The sequence below is a fragment of the Sarcophilus harrisii genome, chromosome 3 (genome assembly GCF_902635505.1).
Source record: "Sarcophilus harrisii chromosome 3, mSarHar1.11, whole genome shotgun sequence".
Classification (NCBI taxonomy): Eukaryota; Metazoa; Chordata; class Mammalia; order Dasyuromorphia; family Dasyuridae; genus Sarcophilus; species Sarcophilus harrisii.
Window position 1 is genome coordinate 447,167,213 of NC_045428.1, and position 15,705 is coordinate 447,182,917.

Sequence of the window (15,705 nt, forward strand, 5' to 3'; positions counted from 1 at the left end):
AAGAAACCCTTTCTGTAGAAGGCAGGATTTTAGCTGGAACTTGAAGAAAGCCAGGAAGCCAGAAAGTTGAAAGGATGAAGGAAGCAATCTACATATAGGATAATGCCAGTGAACTTGTCCAAAATTAGGAGATGGAGAATTGTGTTCAAAAATGTGAAGGAGATCAGTAGAGGACTGTTTTAAAATATGATATTAGCTTCATCATAATAGATCTAGAAGGGATTTTAGCAATTATCTAACTGAACTTTATTTTAGAAATTAGGAAGCAGAGAGGTCCACAGCTACAAAATGAGATTAGACTCAACCAATGTCCTCAAGGATTCTATCAGCTCTAAATATCGATCCTATGATATGATTCAATTTTGGATCCCTTTTTCCACATACATCAAATACTTAAGATTGTTCTCCAGACTAAAGGTTTTAATTGATTTTTATATAATATGGGGTCAAACCAGTTCTGATGGACCAGGCCATCCTCAGCAACGAGATCAACCAAATCATTTCTAATGGAGCAGTAATGAACTGAACTAGCTACGCAGAAAAAGAACTCTGGGAGATGACTAAAACCATTACATTGAATTCCCAATCCCTATATTTATGCACACCTGCATTTTGATTTCCTTCACAAGCTAATTGTACAATATTTCAGAGTCTGATTCTTTTTGTACAGCAAAATAACGTTTTGGTCATGTATACTTATTGTGTATCTAATTTATATTTTAATATATTTAACATCTACTGGTCATCCTGCCATCTAGGGAGGGTGGGGGGTAAGAGGTGAAAAATTGGAACAAGAGGTTTGGCAATTGTTAATGCTGTAAAGTTACCCATGTATATATCCTGTAAATAAAAGGCTATTAAATAAAAAAAAAAATATGGGGTCAAAGCCATTCACTATCCTTGTTGCCCTACTCTGGACACTCTCCAATTAATAAGTATGAAGAGTAAATTTTAATCCAGGTTCTCTCACTCCAGAGCCTGTGTTCTTTTACTGTACTATGCAAAAGATTATCATGTCAGTAGATTAAATTATATTCATTTCCCCATAATTTGTCCCTGCTGACCCTGAACTGGATCTGTACTCATCTGGACACTTCTAGTGAAGGAGCCTTTGACATATTCCTATTTCTGGGCTGTTACTACTCTAATATAAGCTATACTGGGAGTTTTACTATCTATTATCATCTGTTAGTAAACATTTATTAAGCACTTACTGTGTATACCAACCATGTACAAGGAAAGACAAAAATTTGGATAAGACCCTCATGGATCTTATATTCCAAGTGTGGATAGAGACACAAAGGAAAACAATTATAATATTCAATAGTGTATAAACAGACTAGATAAATGCAAAACCCAGTACTATTAGGTCTGGCACTGATATGATTTCTGCTGTTCCTACACTGTAGAATACCAACTAGTGCCTCCCCCTACCTTCTCCTGCTGCAACCCGAGTCACCAGGATTTTTTCCCTCCTCAGTATAAATTTTGGACTGTCCCTTTTCCTACATTTCCAATTCTATTACATTTTTCATTTACCCCACAGACCTAAACAGGGTGAATTGAGGCTCTAGCACAGATATCCCAATGAATGCTAGTATTCTGGTTCCATATGGCATGATTTCAGGACAGAAGGATCATCTCTTTCATTCAGCATGGCTGAAGAAGCTTAGTTTTCTCTTCTACATCAGTCTCTCATAGGAGATCAGGCAGAGCTCTTTCCAACTATGTAATGGGGACAACTTCCTAGAGTGTTCCCCTTCTCAGTACTGTGAACATTGATACCCTCTTTCCTGGGAACAAAGAGCCAATATGAATACTTTTGACAAATAGTCTATAATTAGTGCCAACCTTCTGATTCGTCACCCTCCCAACCCTATCAGGAGCAATAGGGACAACTATAGACCTTGATTCTGCGGTTTAAAGCTGGTAGCTCTTATGACAACTATTAGAAATGGTCACAACCAAGTGTTACAGACCATTCAGAGTTAGATCTTCCCCAAAGAGCCACCCCAGGGATAGCATTAAGAAACATACTGGTATTATAGAGTATGTTGGTTAAAATCATGATTCTGCCACTTACTCTGTGACCTTGCCAGGTCAAAATGTAGCTGACTGTTAAATTTTCACTGTGACTATTTACACCTTAGAAATAAAAAAGGTTATAAATCAGGAACTTATTTATGTATTTTTTTAATTCTCTAAATTTTAGAAGGCAATAAATAAAATGTTAATAATGCATATCATGTGTATAGTCCCCCCCCCCCCCAAGAGAGCTGGTTGTTAAACATTTACCAGTACTCCTCCCCCTAGATCTTAGGCAAGTCACTTTACCTTTCTGGGCATAACCTTTAAGGTCCCTTCCAGCTTTAAATCTATGACCCTATGATCCTATTACCTACTACCCCTGCTACAGAACCTGACATCCAAGACAACTTGAAATGTGACCTGTACTTTGTATACATGCTTTGTAACTGAGTCTCCTTCATTCCCTTTTTGTTCTTTACAATTTCCTGTGTGACCTCATGTCTGGTCTCTCCTAGGAATTAAAAAACTCTAAAACTAGAAATAAAAAAACTGGAAATAAAGTAATTCAATTCTCTCATTAATGAATATGGAACAAAGTGACTTGCATTAGGTACACCCAACAAATTATCTGCAAAGCCAAGTCAAGAATCCAGATCTCGTGCCCATGATGCATTCAGTAGTCTTCCAAATAAAGCATTCTGCTTCTAAAAGCCAGACCATTGGAAGAGAGAGAAGAGGTCAAAATACTGAAGATTAAGGACTTTCAAGGAAGGAGTTCTTGAGGGGTAGCTAGGTGATGCAGTGGATAGAGCATCACTCCTGAAATCAGGAGGACCTGAGTTCAAATCTGACCTCAGACACTTAACATTTCCTGGCTGTGTGATCCTGGACAAGTCACTCAACCCCAATTGTCTCAGAAAAAAAAAAAAAAAGGAAGGAGTTCTCAGTCAGGCTGGAGGTAAGGAATAAAAGCTGCATAGGATAGGCCACAGGCTGTTAGGCTGGCTTTTTAGCTCACAGGAAGTAAACAGGCTCATTCGCTCTAGCAAACTGAAGGACCCACAGGTTTCACTTCTATTTTGACTCAAAGAAAGCAGGCTCCCCAAAGACCATCAAGGAAAAGAAGAACCCAGAAAAGAGACAACTATGGGTCAGAGGGCTCCTACAGGACTGCCAAGAATTCTGTTTGGAAGTTTGTCTAGGACTCGATGAGTTCTACCCTAGAGGAGGACCCAGGCCCTATGGCATATGCCACAGAAGGGCCAGCATGTTACTAGGCCAAACCATACTCCATGAACCTTAGTGCCTTGTAAGGAGGCTTTGTCACTTTATCTCCTTCTTCCACACCTCCAGTAACCCTGGAACTAAGGGTTACTACCCAATCAGATATAGAGGTTAATTGGCTGTTTATAAATTATAAGCTGACAGTCTAACTTCCTAGTTCTAGAAATGGAATCATTTTATCATTCTCCTTAAGACTTTGCACTAGAAATGTTTCCGGAATTGGAACAAGAGGAACAATCTATTTCAAAATAAGAACAGAGAGAAGAGACCTTTATCCCAGGAGATTAAGGAGGGTTGAGAATGGGAGGGGAGAACAGACTCAATTGTCCCAGATTCTGGGCAAATTAAGCTGACTCTCTTTGCTAAGTTCCTTCACCTTCTGACACCTGGTCAGTTTGGCTAGTACCTCATGTCTTTCTCCCTTCCTCTAGGGACATGCTTAATATTCATCCCCCCCCCTCCTGCCCAGAGAACATAGCAGCCAAGGATGCACACTGCACTGGAGAATGAAGAGACTGGAAACAGCGGCCATTGATGCAGCCCATTCCTATGGTTTCTAGTAGTAGAGGTTGAATAGCCATGTTCTGGGCAGGGGTTAATATGGCTGCAGAAGACCTAGACAAGTGCCAGAGAGGAAATTAACTCTGTGATTGGTCTATATATATGTGTGAGGGTGTGTGTGTGTATATACATATATATGTGTGTGTACACAAGCCCGCTCTCCGAGATGAGAGAGATTCATTGCATCTTCCACCTTGGTACTGGCTGGAGGCTGAAGAAAGCAGAGGCAAAGTACAAAGCTGCAAGAGCTCTTGGAAGCAAGCAGAGAGATAGGCCTCTGAGCTAACCGGGCTATATTGGAGACAATAAAAGATTTGAACTTTTATCACCTGGCTGTGTTTTGGGTGATTATTACTTGTAACTGAAACTAAGGCTGCCTCCAGAAAACCTCCCTGAGAAACCTGCTCTCCCAGAGAGAACCATCATTTTATTATATTTTAAAGAACAAAAACATCAATCACATTTTGGTGCCCTGAACATGGGACTGACAGGCCCCTCAGTGGATTTCAGTGGAAAAGCCTCTGAACTCTAATGACTTAACAGTTTGTAAAGATTCCAACACATATATACCTGTTTCAGTAGTCAGCAATTCTAGAAACTAGAAAGAAACAGATGCAAGGCTGAGCTCTGATAAAGTTTTGCTTACTAAGCTCCAGAGTCAACCAGAATAGCTTCCTAGAAGGAGGTTCTAGAGGGGGGTAAAAATTATAACACAGTGTAGAGCAAACTTTAGAAGACAAGCAGAACTAGTGGCCCAAACTTTGGTTCACCGGTACAATAAAGTAGAAAGAGAACTGGATTCAGAATCTAAGTCCAGGGCTAGGAGCTATATGACATTGGGCAAGTTCTTCTGCTTGGCTGGGACTCAGTTTCCTCATCTATAAAAGAAAAGCGTTGAACTAGACTATGTCTAAAGTCCTTCCAGTTCAAAATCCTAAGTTCTTCGAATGATTCTTCTAAAGCTAGGCCAGGCCAGAACAGGACTGGAAAGGCAGCACTGGCAAAAGACCTTTCTGCAGCAGACAGATGAGTGTATGCTCAGTCACCCTTTCTCTTCCCCTAATCAGAACTCTATGTCCTTTCTATTCCTGTGGCACAAAGAAGCAGGCTACATAGAGAAGGCCACAGGCCTAGCCCTGAATATAGCCTTTCCCAGGAAGGTGCTATAAACGAAACAAAAGGGAATTCAAGTTCCTCTTAGGGAGGTTCAGAGGAAAGCAAAGAAAATCAACAACAATAGCTAAAATGTATATAGAACTTTAATTAGTATTAATCCCATGTTTCAGATAAGTAAAGTGAAGCTGTCAGGGATTAAGTGATTTACACAAAGGCATGCAATTATTAAGTGTCAAATTCGGGTTTTCCTAAGTTCAAACTCAGCACCACTTATGAGGGAAAACTTTGAAGAACAAGAAATGACTATTTTGTCTAAAGAAGAAAAGGCTGAGCCAGAGAGAATATGAATCATGAACTTATCTGTGCCTAAATAAGTAAGGACTGTCATAAAGACATGATCAACTATTTCCATGCAGGACAGGATGAAAAAACTTTAGCTGAAGCTTCAGGATGAGGATTCAGTTTAGGCAACTGGGAGAACTTATAGACAATGAGAGTTGGCATAAGCATAGGTGACAAGAGAATCAGTCATTGAATCTTCAGGAGGTTGATCCAAGCTAGATGAGATCTAAAAGGCTATCCTGTCCAATTCACTTATTTTCACAGCCTATGAAGTGCTTTTTTAAAAAATAAGATAAACCTTCATCTTTCTAGATTAAAGGAGGTAGAGGACTGTCTTGGGGTCAAGGATATAAGATAACTACTTTTGATCCCTTTTAGAATTCTATGGAAATCCAAGCTCTAAATTCCAATCTGTGTGAGCATTCTCTCCCATCCCACCTTATACACTATACTCAAACCTTCTCATGCAGTGTAATAGAAAAATTCTAGACTAAAAAGGTAGTCAACCAATAAACATTTATCAAGCACCAACTATGTGCCAGACATTTTATTAAGCACTAGTGATACAATGACAGAAATGAAACAGCTCCAGCACTCAAAGAAGGCATTCTAATGGAGATTACAATGCCTTCATACAACACACACATATACATGTACACGTACAACATATAGAGATATATACCAAATACAAATTAGTTTGAAGAGGAAAAGGACTAAAGCCTACTTTCCGGTTATAGGAAACAAGTATGGCCATGTTAAGTCACAGTCTTGGACTTGTTGGCCTTATCTACAAAAAGAATCTTCACTACATTCCTTACAGAATTGCTTAAAGAAAATATTTTGTTATCGTTTAGTGGTGTCCAACTCTTTGTGACCCCCTTTGGGGTTTTCTTGGCAAAGATACTGGAGGGGTTTGCCATTTCCTTCCCCAATTCATTTTATAGATGAGGAAACTCAAGCAAACACAAGGTTAAGTGACTTGCCCAGCTAGATGGTGAATGGATAGAGCACCAGCCCTGAACTCAACAGGATCTGTGTTCAAATCCTACCCCCTACATCTTAATACTTAATGATGCTACCTGTCTGGTGCTGGGCAAGCTACCTAACCCTAATTGCCTCGCCAAATAAATAAATAAGTTACTTGCCCAGGGCCATACAGCAAGTATCTAAAGCCAATTTTAAGTCACAAAGATGAGTTTTTCCCAACTTCAGCCTTAGCACTCTATCCACTGTGCAATCTAGCTGTCATCAAAGCAAACAGGAATGTGTAGTTGTTTTTATCATGATTTTATTGATTTCATCACCATCATCATCATTTTAGGAAGACTCCATCATTTTAGGAAAAAGAACGCTCACAAGGACTCTTCATTTTACTTTGCACCTAGTAAGTGCTCAGTGCCTTGTTGATTTTGAATAAAATCATTATCTGTCCTGAAGAGGACTCATTATCATTTATTAAAAATCTATTCTGGCAAATCTATGAGGCAAAAAGTTGGACTACAAGAGTTCCCAAGTGCCTTCCCTGACTCTCTCTGGGCCCATCCCAATCCCCTTGGCCCTGGGGCTCCTGATCTTGCTCTTCAGTAATAACAATACCAGCCTGATTCTGCTCAACACTCTTTCAACTTTCATAACCCAAGAGAGAACCATGAACTTTCACACTCAAATAAAGAGCTCTTTTGCCGTATGGCCACTATAGCTTTTGGCAAGAACGGAAAAACAAGGTTTGACTGGATAAGGTACAGCACTTGGTGGCTCCCCATCTCCACCCCTGGTGTGAGGCCCCGGACATTTATGTGTATGACTCTTTCTGCTGTGTGGAATAGAAAATGAGAAGCTAGTGTAGGGGAGAAGGGGAAGTACAGTAGGCAGCTGATAGAAATGAATTCCTTCAATCACGAGAGTTGGGGTGCTGGAGATGCTGTCATATCCATAAGCCATTAACCCTATCAGTCTTTCCATCTTTTAAATCTGGTCAAAAGAAGTCCTTCTCTTTCCTCTTCAGACCACCCCCCCCCATTTTTTTTTTTTTTTTAAAGTAACACTAACAAGGCCTTCTCACTTAAGCAATGCTGTGTCCTGGAAAGAATGTAAGATTTGGAATCAACAGACCAAAACTCTAGCCCTACCACTTCCTGTCTCAATGACAAGTCACCTCATCTCTCTGGGCCTCCCTTCCTTCAGGGCCAGAAGATATCCCAGGTCTTTCCCAGTTCTGAATTTAGGCTCCCGTTGCAGGGATCAAGGGAAACCAGAATGGCTTTTAACTGGGTCCTGTAATATCAAATGAGATTCAGTCTTCTAGCTTTCACATGATAGATTCATTTACATCAACTGCCTAATCTGGACCTTTTCTGAAGGACAGAGTTAAAATGGGCATTTCCGGCCTTTAGCTTTGTCCATCTTACCTGCTTCCCTTCTCCTCCCTTACTGCTGAATTCAGTGAATCTCTTTCTTTCTCCCTCCCTTTGGTCTCCTATCTAAACCTTTATACCCTCTCCCCTATAGAGGCATATTGGATGACACATAGGCCAAAAAGACACACAAATATCAACTACATAGATCTTCAGAGGCATTCTAGGCAGCTCACCTTAAGATAGTGGTGTGTCAGAGAAGCAGCGACAGATCTACAATTAATTCATTCATTAATGAATGCCAAAGTCTTCTATTCCCCCCAGATAATGACTTAGGTGCCACCGGTCACCCTGTCTGAGGACTAGGGCTCTCACAACTGAGACTAGATGCCACCTACTATGGAAACCAAAAACATGAATGATAATCCAGATAATCTGAAACTGTTCCTCTCTCCAGGTAAGCGTCATTTACATACAGAGGAAATCACGGTCTCCAGGGAGAGAATAACAGGGGAAATCTTGGAAAGAAGCGTTTGAATATTAACTCTGACCTTAGCTGATTCTAGTTATTCCTGCACAGAGAAGGTCATTCCACAATCAATCTCCAACTACTCTTTCTTTCCAGCTTTCTTTCCAACACTCTCATAAAGTAACCCTACAAACTACACTGAAACTCGACTTCCAGCCCTTCCCTAAACACACCTAGCGTTTGCAATCTCAGGGGCTTGGGCCACTCCCCAGATTAGCCAGTTTACTTCCTTCTAGCAGCTTCTTACATCCCACTCCCCTCGAATTTCTCACACTATATTTCTATCTACTAAGACTCTGATCTTCTATAGCCCAACTCAAAAATCAGCAAAGGTCTTTATCTCCTCTGAATTCCCTTTCAGCACAGCACATACATCCCGAAGCTACCTACTACCATCTCCTTAGTATAGCAGTGATTTAAATGTAAATTGTCACTTCTCCAACTAGGAGCTAACTTTGAAGGCAGGAATTATGGACATATGCATTTCTTTAACAACACCCTTTCTTCCCCAAATCTCCAGTTATAGTTATAGCACAGATTAGATGCCAGGAATACTTATTGAATGAATAAATGAATAAAACAAATATAAAAGAGATTGCAAGATTCAAATTTAGTTCTTTCGGATTCCAAGTCCAAAACGATTCACTGTGCCACCTAGTAGCCATTGCCCCCCACTTAACTCCTAGAGGACATAGGGCCAAGTAAACAGGGACCCCTGGCAAGGCTACCTGTGTTTTTGAATGTGGGAATGGAGGGAAGAGACAAAATGATATTGTACATTTTGCTTGGAGACTTCACTCCATTTACCCCAGTGTTCCTGTGTCTGCTTTCTGCCCAAGAAAAATTATTCCACCGAAACAGTAGAACCAAGCCTTTCTTTACTTTTCCCCCTTCCAACTCCAAACCTTTGCTTTAACTCTTCATTCCTCTTCCAAAAGCAAGTTTTTCCTTTCCTTATCAGTGAAATCCTGCTCATGCCCTAGAAAAGAGCCATTTTACCTGGCGGCATAAAAAAGAATGTAGAATTTATCTTCTAGAAAAATAATGAAGAGAGGGAGAAAAGAAATTGAGCACTTCCAGACTTCATATTATATTATAAAGCAGCAATCATGAAAAACATTTGATATTAGCTTAAAAATTATAAGTGGATAAAGAAACAAGTCTAGACAAGGAAGAATGAGAAACAATGCAATTCAACTAACCCCATGCTTAATAAACCAATCAAGCAACAAACATTAATAAGTTAGGAAAGAATTCTCTATTTGATAAAAAAAAAAAACTATTCAAAAAGTAGAAATAGACTTGGAAAAATTAGGCTTAGACCAAAAAACTTAAGCATATTCCAAAATAGATTATAAAGCGATATATAAGGTTAATTTCAAAGATTATACCATAAAAAATTTATAAGATCAAATACCTATTGATAAGACAAGTGTTTTTTTTTTAACCAAACAAGGGATGAAGGCTAAGATAAATAATAAATTGACAAAGATAAAATAGATAACTGATGATACTAAAAATTTTTTACACAAAACTTAAAGCACCTAAGATAAGAAGGGAGGAAAATGGGGGAAAAATAATCATATCACATTTCTCAAATAAGGGTTGGATATTCAAAATATAGACAACTAAACCAAAATACTATTTCCCAAAAGAAAAGTGGTCAAAGACAATCAACAAACAGTTCTCAAAAGAATTGCAAACTCTTAACAACCAAAGGAAAGAAAGCTCCAGATCACTAATTATAAGAGAAATACACATCAAAACCACCCTGGGGGCTTTACTTCACACTCAGAAAATTAGCAAAGATGACAAAAGAAAGGGATAGTTCAAGTCAGAGGGGTTGTAGGAAGATAGGCACGGAAGTAAGGGATTGATGGAGCTGTGGATCAATAGACACTTTTAGACAAGCAATTTGGAATTAGTCAAGCAAAGGGACTGAAACGTCCATAACCTTTGACCCAAAGATTCTATCACTAGCTTAAACCCCTAGGAGATCACTGATAAGATTAAATTCCCTATACAGGCCAAAATATTTATAGCAGCATTTTTGTGGTAGAAAAGAACTAGAAACAAAGTAGATGGTCATTAATGAGGGAATGGATAAACAAATGTTGCTATTTGATGTAATAGAATATTATTCCATGCTGCTGGAGAAAGTTAAGGGGCACAGTGAGTAGAGCACTGATCTGGGGTCAGGAAGACCTGAGTTCAAATTCAATTTTAAACACTTACTAATATGATCTTGGGCAAATTGCTTAGTCTGAGTATGTCTCAGTTTCCTTAATTGTAACATATGGATAATAACAGCACATACCTCATATGGTGAGAATCATATGAGATAATATTTGTAAAATGCATAGTACAGTGGGAGTAATATGATTATTCCCACTTCTCTACTGCCCCCCACAATAAAAAAACATGACAAGTACAGAAAAGGGGGAAATGATTTACATCAAACAAAGTGAAGCAAGCAGAGCTAAGAAAACAGCAATATGTAATAACCACAAAAAGGTAAATGTAAAGAATCATAAATGAATTAAAAATGAATATTGCAAAACTACAAAGAACAAGCTTGACACCAAAGAAGAGAAATAATAAGGTTCTACCTATACCCAGTTCTTTTGCAAAGTTGGAGGAATCTTTGAGTTTTGTACATTGTACATATATTTAGACTTTTTTGATATGTTAGTCAATTTTTCTGATTTCTCCATTATTTTCTTTAAAATGTCATTTGTTATGTGCAATAGCATTTTGGGAGTTTTGCAGAGGGAATAGTTGGTCATAAAAATAAATAAATAAAGATAAGAAATTTTTAAAAGGACATCCATAAAAATCATTAAAAAAAACTTTTATTACTCCTTTACTACGTTCAGAAGAAGAAGAAGACAAAGCTAGCTTAGCACTAAAGTCCCATAGATGGCTAACTTCTTGACTCATTTCAAGTTCCATTTCTGTTTTCAGCCTGACAATTACACCCATACACCATAACACTAACTATAAGAGAACATCATGAGAATTCTGGATTTGGTGGCAATGACTTCTAAACCTCAATTTCCTTACATTGAAAATAAAAACATATATTGATTTGACACAAAAGTTTTATGTAGTTTCAAATAGGACAATGTGTGTACATCATTCCATCATAGTAAAACTTTATATAAACTTGGGTTTTGATGATATCACTTATTTGGCACAATGCAGAATTATCTCTTATTTTTCTCTTTTGGGGATGATGAAGACTGTGTTTATCTTGTGCGTCTCTCATATCCCCAGTTCTGTCCTGTTCACAGTCAAAGCCTTTAAATATGTGTGGATTAATTCTAATCTGACACTCCTCAGAGTCTGATATAGCCCTTGATATATCTGATCAGCCTGATCAGATGAAAATCTTTGTGATACCTACAGTTCTCCAGATTGAGATACTACAAAACAAGAATCTTATGAGGAAATCCTTCCTTTTCTTCTTCTACCCTAAATCTTCTCCTCTGCAGATTATCTGTTCTTTTAAAGATCTAGAAGTGTCTATCAGGATAAGTGAATCTGGTGGACAGCTTTCTTTCAATTCCCTTTTCAGTATTCCACTCAAGCCAAGGCAAAGAAAAAAAAAAAAAAGCTAAACTGATTTGGGAACACCAGCTGGGAACGCATTCACTTTTGGTTTTGCTCCCTGCATTGGATTTCATAGTAGATCACAGAAGTATAATCTGATCTGCCAATAATCAAGTTGCCTTTAAATCTGTGTTTAACACAAAGCTCTGCAAAGATCTAGTTCCCCTATCAGAGATTGTCCCCAAGCTCCTTCCAGAGATGGAAGAAGGTGGAAGAGCCTGCAATTCACTTCCACTGACCACACAGAAACCCTGTGGGTAGGTGTCTTTCTCTGATTTCCAGATTATGCTGCCATGGTTGCTTTGGGCCATCCTGATCTAGCGGATGAAAAAACATACCAAAGAACAAACAAAATTCCACCTTCCTCTATAGTATTTTTGAGGTTGTCAGGCTAGAAGAACTAGATAGCAATTCTAGACTCCCAGAGCCACAACACCCAAGTTCCTAAATCCTATTGATTGCTGTCTCCAAAGACTTGAAGGTGTATATGAAATCAAAATCAGGTCCCAATTCAGGTAACATTTAATTCTACAATTATATCTGCATCATTCTAATTTGTAAAATTTCCCCAAAGCAAAATGCAGGGCTTATTTTACCTGTCTAGTTATGCTTATGGAAACGATCCCAAATTCTGAACAAAACAAATGTGTACCCAACAAGCCTTGAAAACGGAATCCCTTTATGTTACTATCTACTGGAGGCTTGAACCTTTCCCAGTAGCAGGTGCAGAATTAGCTCATTTTTTATCTTTTGAGTGTATATTTAGGATGAGCATTGTGTTTATCTCTCATAGCTCCAATTCTATCTTGACCATAGTCAAAGGAGACTTTAAATATCTATGGCTTGATTCTAATCTGACAGTCTTCAGAGTTTGATATATCCCTTCACTACCCAGCCTGATCAGATGAAAATTCTGGGAAAACAAGATTTAGATACCTAAAAGTCTTCAAAGAGAGAAAGTGCAAAATAAGAATCTTAGGAGAAAATCCTTCCTTTTCTTCTTCTACCCTAAATCTTCTCCATTGCAGATTATCTGTTCCTTTAAAGATGTAGAAGTATCTATTAGGATCAGTGAATCTGGTGAATAGGCTTTCTTTCAACTCCCTCTTCAATATTCCACCCCCAACTCACTTTAACCAACTAAAGACTGACTAACCCTGAGGAACTCTTCATGAGGTAAAAATGTATTCAATGTGGATGAGAAATACTGGAAGACTAGGAGTCCTGGAAAGATAGCAATGTGTTCATATGTGTTGGCAGGAAAGTCTAGTTGAATATTTTGTCTTACTACTTCCTTGAGGAACAAATGTGGGGTAGTAGAAATGTGCTGAATAGCCAGCTGAGGCAATGGATTACAATGTCCAGCCTGGAGGCAGGAAGACTCATCTTTCTGGCTTCAGACACTTACTACTTGTGTGACCTTGTTCAAGTCACATAACCCTATTTACTTCAGTTTTCTTAGCTGTAAAATGAGCTGGAGAAGGAAATGGAATGGCAAACCACTTCAGTGTCTTTGCCAAGAAAATCCTGACTGGGATCAGGAAAAGTCAGACAGGGCTGAAAACACCTGAACAACAAAGAAAGGTGCTGAACTTTGGAATGAGGAGACTTGAGCCAAAATTTAGATCTTTGCTACCTATACTATCTTGAACAAGTCATTCTCCGAATTTCATCTGTAAAAGAAAGATAATATACTATTGACTTTAAAGACTTGTTTTGAAGAAAGCACTTATTTGTAAATTTTAAAACACTATTTAAACGTGGACTGCTGCTGCTGTTGCCTCACCAGTCAAGTGGGCGACAGATTTTTTTTTCCCGACAAAGAGATTTGAAATTCCTATTCCGCAGTCTCTCGTGGCTAGAGGATCCAAATAAATTAAATTAACCAAATACTGGCAGTTAATTGGTAAGGACCTAGCAGAGAAGCGGGAGCGACATTCCAGGTGACAAATCTGAGCTCTTTGGGGATGTTCCAGCTTTCTAATCAATGGACACGAGGCTGCAAGGCGAGTCAATTCACATCAAATCAGCATTGACTCTTCACCTCAGTCTTACCGCTCCTCCTACCTTAGACAGTTTTATTCAGAGGCCAAGAGGGACATCAAAGAACTGGCCAAGCAGAACTCCAGAGAGCCATCTTAAGCACTTACACTACAACCTGTTTCCCTGCCAGCAGGTTAGGAGGTGCTTGGAAATCATCAAACAAAAGGGTGCCTAGATTGCCAAAACCCTCACCCGCTGGGTTTCCACTATCCTCTCCCAAAGTGTGCTACACCCACACAACGTCCCATCCCAGCAATTACAAGGCTCCGGAGCTCCGTTGTCTTCTCGGGATAGGGGGGGCTAGATATCTATCAGAGAGGACCAAACAAGGCCACATCTCCAGAGATCTTTCCAGCCAAGGGAGGTCATATCTGGAAGAAAGCGGGCGAGGATCGACGTTTGCAAACTCTTTAATTTACCGGGGCTCACAGACGACCCCCCATCCCCTCACCAGCATTGTGTGAATCTGGGCAAGTCACTTAGCTTCCATCTTGCTGAATCTGTAAAATGGGGATATAAGTACTTACCTTTTATGAGATAGTTATGAGGATGGAATGAAATGCTATTTGTAAAGGATTTAGCACTGTTCCCGGCACATGGTAGGCACTTAATAAATGCTTTCCCTCCCTTTCTCAGTCTAATGTAAGTGAACTTTTTACTGTACTGAGGAGAAAAACAGAAATGTGTATACCCTCTTGGTTCAGCAGTTAAATTAGCCAAAAGGTCTAAAATAATTAAAGACTTAAAAGGCTTATATAGTTTCTATATAAGGAATCTCCAGGAATCCCACTCACCAGCTGTCCCTGGAAAAGTAGCGGAGGAGCCAAATGCCGGGAGCTAGGGAGGACCGCATAGTGCCCAGTCAGGAGGCAGACCACCAGCCTGAAGTGGAAGAAGTAATAGATGCCGGGAAGCCCGGAAAGTTTACTGAAGTGAGGCTGCTGAGCTGGATTTAAATACACCTCCCGCTCGGCCCGCCCCGGACCCCAAGGCAAAAAGTTAGCAGTCCCGGCCCCCTAGCTTAGTCCCTCCCCTTGACAGTTCCCCCAGAGGCTGGGTCAAGGCCCAACTGCCCCGCCTCAGCATCAGCCTTCTCCGCTCCCATTACCCTCCCCCGCATCCAAAATTCATCTCGTAATTTGCGTTAAATTGGCCTTTACTTTCGCCCCCTGGTTCTGGGGCTGAAAAACGTCTGATATTTGCCCGGCTTCAATCCTAACTCACTCTGATCTTTCCCTTTTCAGCCCAGAGCCCCTTTGCTCTTAAGTGCACCAGCATTATCTTTCCCATAAAGTGCCTGCCCTGCATCCAGATAAATGGTCCTATTCCTTTCCAAACCCTTCCCAGAAAAGCAAGACGCAGGATATTGCCCGGGTGGAACAGGGCTAAGGCACAGAAACCGCGGTTTGGGGACGCTGAATCAAGCCAGATTAAAGTGGGATCAGAATGCCCAGCTCTGCTCTAGTAAAATCATAGAACTAGAGCTGAAAGGAGCACAAAGGCCACCCAGCAGTCCCCCGCCCCCCATTTTACATATGAGGAAACCGAGACCCCAAAACTTAGTGTATGTACCTCCTTATGGCTGGTAGGTCATTCCTCTTGACTCTAAAACTCTCTGAATGAAAAGGGTTCTGGGACACCAAAAGAGAAAAAAAGGGGGACCTCTAAAATAATCTGTGGATTTTTGGGGAGAAATGTATCTGTAAAAAAGGTTATAAACTGTGGGAAACAGGTGTGAAGCATTTAGGCCAGTGGTTTGAGTCCCGCACAGGAGAAGTAATGGTAGAATTCACACATAAATAGACTGTCTACATAAATATGGGGTGAAGAGGAGAG

At 39.8% G+C, this 15,705-nt stretch overlaps 1 protein-coding gene across 2 annotated transcripts in view; it reads right to left on the reverse strand.

Moving 5' to 3' along the window:
* Positions 1-14,833, reverse strand: part of LOC100921851 (glucose-6-phosphate exchanger SLC37A2) — a 30,534-nt gene extending 15,701 nt beyond the window's left edge. For both annotated transcript variants that reach the window (XM_031960851.1, XM_031960850.1), the window contains exon 1: positions 14,664-14,833. In XM_031960851.1, the coding sequence (XP_031816711.1) occupies positions 14,664-14,722 (59 nt within the window). In that variant the 5' untranslated portion in view covers positions 14,723-14,833. The remainder of the gene's footprint in view (positions 1-14,663) is intronic.
* Between the last annotated feature and the right edge of the window lie 872 nt (positions 14,834-15,705).